Source organism: Lolium perenne, chromosome 3, assembly GCF_019359855.2.
Source record: "Lolium perenne isolate Kyuss_39 chromosome 3, Kyuss_2.0, whole genome shotgun sequence".
NCBI classification, from domain to species: domain Eukaryota; kingdom Viridiplantae; phylum Streptophyta; class Magnoliopsida; order Poales; family Poaceae; genus Lolium; species Lolium perenne.
Genome location: NC_067246.2, coordinates 14,979,842 through 14,983,559, shown reverse-complemented (window position 1 = coordinate 14,983,559; position 3,718 = coordinate 14,979,842). Strand labels below are relative to the sequence as shown.

General features: G+C 43.3%; 1 protein-coding gene across 1 annotated transcript; it reads left to right on the top strand.

The window, feature by feature from the left end:
* Nucleotides 1–1,814, top strand: LOC127321166 (23 kDa jasmonate-induced protein). Its single transcript, XM_051350205.2, has 3 exons — nt 1–232; nt 764–1,037; nt 1,354–1,814. The coding sequence occupies exons 1-3, from the start codon at nt 63–65 to the stop codon at nt 1,534–1,536; spliced, it is 627 nt and encodes a 208-aa protein (XP_051206165.1). The 5' UTR covers nt 1–62; the 3' UTR covers nt 1,537–1,814.
* The last annotated feature ends 1,904 nt before the right edge of the window (nt 1,815–3,718 follow it).

Below are 3,718 nucleotides of genomic sequence, written 5' to 3'. Positions count from 1 at the left end.
ACAACCCATAATTTCTCAGAGCGATCTAAGAAACCCATAAATTGTCAAAGCAAAGAAACAAAATGGCGTCAGGAGTGTTTGGTATCCCCATTTCAGTGGAGACGTTGAGAGCCACAGGAGAGTATAACGAACCCATTAGCCAAAACGATGTTGCAGACTATGCCATGAAGATGATCAACGCCGGTGGTAAGGATATTGACGCACAAAATTTCGTCGACAAACTGAAGGAAAGGTTTGTTTTATATCATTTATGTAGTGGTGTTACCTAATTATTTCTGGTTCTATTGCAATTAAAAAAACAGACTAGTTTGTTCTTTGATAGGTGGGTAGATATGCACCAAAAAATAATTTTTGTTTCATATAAGGCTGACCATAGTGCAAAGTATCATATAGTAGTATCATTCATGTGATACAAGTCTATGATACTACCTCTATAGTGGTTAGTATCATCTAGTAGTATCATAATCTCATAAATTATTTGTAAAATCTCAATGCAATTATGTGTATATGATGTATTTGATATTAAATTTTCTAGTTTCACGAGCTATGATACAGTATCATATTATGATACCACTAGCATATCTCTCCTCATTAATTATAGTGCCACATCAAATTTGTGCTAAAGATCGCATGCATGATACTCCTTACGATAGCCATAGTGCTAGCCTAAGGACTTTTTATTTAGGGATTAACGATACTTAAATTATTGCCAACTGAATTCGAGAAAGGGCAAATACTAACATTTTTGGCTACACACAACTAGGTACGGTGATGGAATATCTGCAAAATGCCTCATCTACAATGCCACCGGTACCACTTTGAGCTTCGTTACCTATAAGGATTGGCATGGCCATATCTATGATACACCCTACCCATCACAGATTCAGAATGGGCAATGGGGGGCATTTCTCCACGTCCACCCAACTTTCACGTCTGGTTCATCTGCTGCCGTTGTGTATCGTAGCAAGGTTCCCTCCGGTGGCAGCTCGTGTGATTGGTTGTTCTCTTGGGGCATCCCGTACGTTGGTGACAACGGGGTAAATACTTTCAAAATGTTACTTATTTCTCTTCGTTCAGGATCCTATTAATTATTACTATGAGATAGAATGACTAGTCTATTAATCATATATAAATGTATTTTTATAATAAAAAGTGAAAGGTGAACTTTACAGTGTGAATCTTATGTAGGGACAAGGGTATATGTTCGTATTGGCATCTCAATTCATTTGACATAAACTCATACAAACAACTAATTTAAAGCCAATTGAATTTACTTTGTATATTTTTCAACTAAAAAACATGGCCTCTATTTTAAACTCTACTAGTTCTTATTCTTATATTTTCTGTCTGTAGGTGTACACTGAAATTCGTGAGGAAGGGCACTTCCCTAAGCACTGGGATTATATCTACAATAAGAAGGTGGAAAATGCCAGTCGCAGCTCCACTGATGGCCGTTATGGATATGTTTCCAGGACTGAGATCGGTGAAGGCACTACAGTAAACGTTCGTGGTGTCTTTCAGCTTCCCTACTATTAATAAATATCAGAAATAAGGCACTCTTTTGAGTGTCTTTCCTACAAAATCTGAAACTAAAATAAAGCTATATATGCTAGAATAAAACATCGTTGGGAAAATAAAAATCACAATTAGATGCGGAATCAACCTTCGGTAATGGAGTACCATACAAAAGGGTGATGGATTCGCCCCACAAGTTTGTACCAATTTGAAGTTCTTCAATGCCTGTATCTAAATCTATGTAATCTTAATGTGAAGGTTTTGACCTTCTTGCTATGAATAAAGTTATTATTAGAAAATATATGGTATATTAATTTTCGACAGAAACAGAAGTTTCAATAATATAATTGTCGAATGGTTTGTAGATTATGGATACTAGATGGCTAGGCGCGCTTTGCCGCGTCGCTATTATGTGATGAAAAGATGAACGGTTTCAGATTTCATACGAAACAGGGCAGCATTCATGTTTTTTAATTAATTCCTACGAACATGGCAGCGTGTGTGTTCTTGCTGCTATCGTTGTGGTGTATTAGGCTCCATTGATGAATGCAAGGTTCGGTACACTGTTTTAGATCTGACCAATGAGAAGCTGAGAATACATTAACACACAAAGCATCTAGAATTTGTATGACCTGTTAATCAGTACAGTGTAGTATCACTAGGGGTGGAAACGGATCGGGTAGTGCCCTTCCCATATCCGTTTCCATATTTTCAAAACGAATATAGATGTGGATACGGATGTTGCCGAATACGAATTTGACTCGGATATCTTCTCAATTCGGAGCGGATACGAATATAAGGAAATAATAGATTCATGTCTTATAATGAGCCAACTATAGAATGGTATAGAGATAAATATAAGAAAATAACATAGTATTTTTAAGTTGAATCACATAAAAGAACATTTGACCGATTTGTTAGCTTTTATAGGTTAGGTAACTGGCATATACCGCTCTCTGCAGCAAGCGTCCAAAGCCACAAAGCAGGCGATGACCAAGTCCTCTCCGCTGCCTTGGTGGTGTATGAGCCCTAGCAAGAAAAAAATGACCGTTAACACGTCCGAAGGCGACGCGGGCGGCGATCTCGCCCCCACGGCCCCGGCGACCGTCGGCGAGATCGGAGATCCGGCGTCCCTGTGCAAGGGCAAGTTCTGGGCGATCTCTGATCTTGCTGATGGAGGGTCGGAGAGCGAGGTGGACGGCGAGGAGTCGGCAAACTCGTGCTGTTCTCTCAGGTATGTATGTCGTTCTCCTTCACCGGTCAGTGGGAGATCCATGCAGGTTTCCGATGGGATATCGCAGAGGGCGGCTAGGCGTGCTCGTCGTCAGTGTTTGCAGCGGGAAGCGGCTCTTGCTTTCGCATCGCCGGTGACTACTCAGGGAGACGATGACCGTTTGAGTGCAAATGACAGAAAGCTCAAATCATACAAAGAAATTTCTCGTCGCCCAGTCTTAGAACCATCTTCTTTCCCAGATGATGGGAAGGGAGGCTGGACTTCGGTGCGTAGAAGGGGACAGGCTCCGGAGATCACCGGACATGGGGATCCCCAGATCCATGATCGACCAGCAGTTTCAAATGTTCGGGCTTACGGGCCGCAGATGCATAATGCAGGTGGGCCCCTGGCTGCTGAGCCAAGCCCAAAACCTTGTCGTGATCGCATGAGCAAACATCAGCCGTCGAAGGTCACGATTATCCCTACGCCCAATCTCGTTGCTGGACGAGAGTTTCGGCATTTGTTGGGGTATACCTGGCGCCGCAAAACCCTAGTTGCTCCCGTCGCCACATAGGTGCCGTCGACAGCGATGAACCGCGGTGCCGGCGGCTCCGGTCGGGCGCCAGGCAGAGGGGGAGATGGGCGAGGACGCCAGTACCAGATAGGCGACATCAATCGAGGCGGCGGCAGGTTTGCGGGAACAAACCCCTTTGCTCGTCAACGCAATTTCGTGCAAGGGGAATCGAGTGGATCGGCGGCGTGGGACAACCACGGTGATGACCGTTTCCAAGAAGGTAACGTTGATGGTTCTGGATATGGGAATTCTGGGGGCTTTGGCAATGGTGCCTTTGGAAATTTCCATCGTGGTTCGGGATATAGTTTCAATGCCAGGCGGAACTACAATCACTTTCAACGTCAGGGAACCTATCAGCCACGTAATCAGACGAATGTCGGAGGGTACAGAGCTGTGCAATCTCGCAATAATTTTGC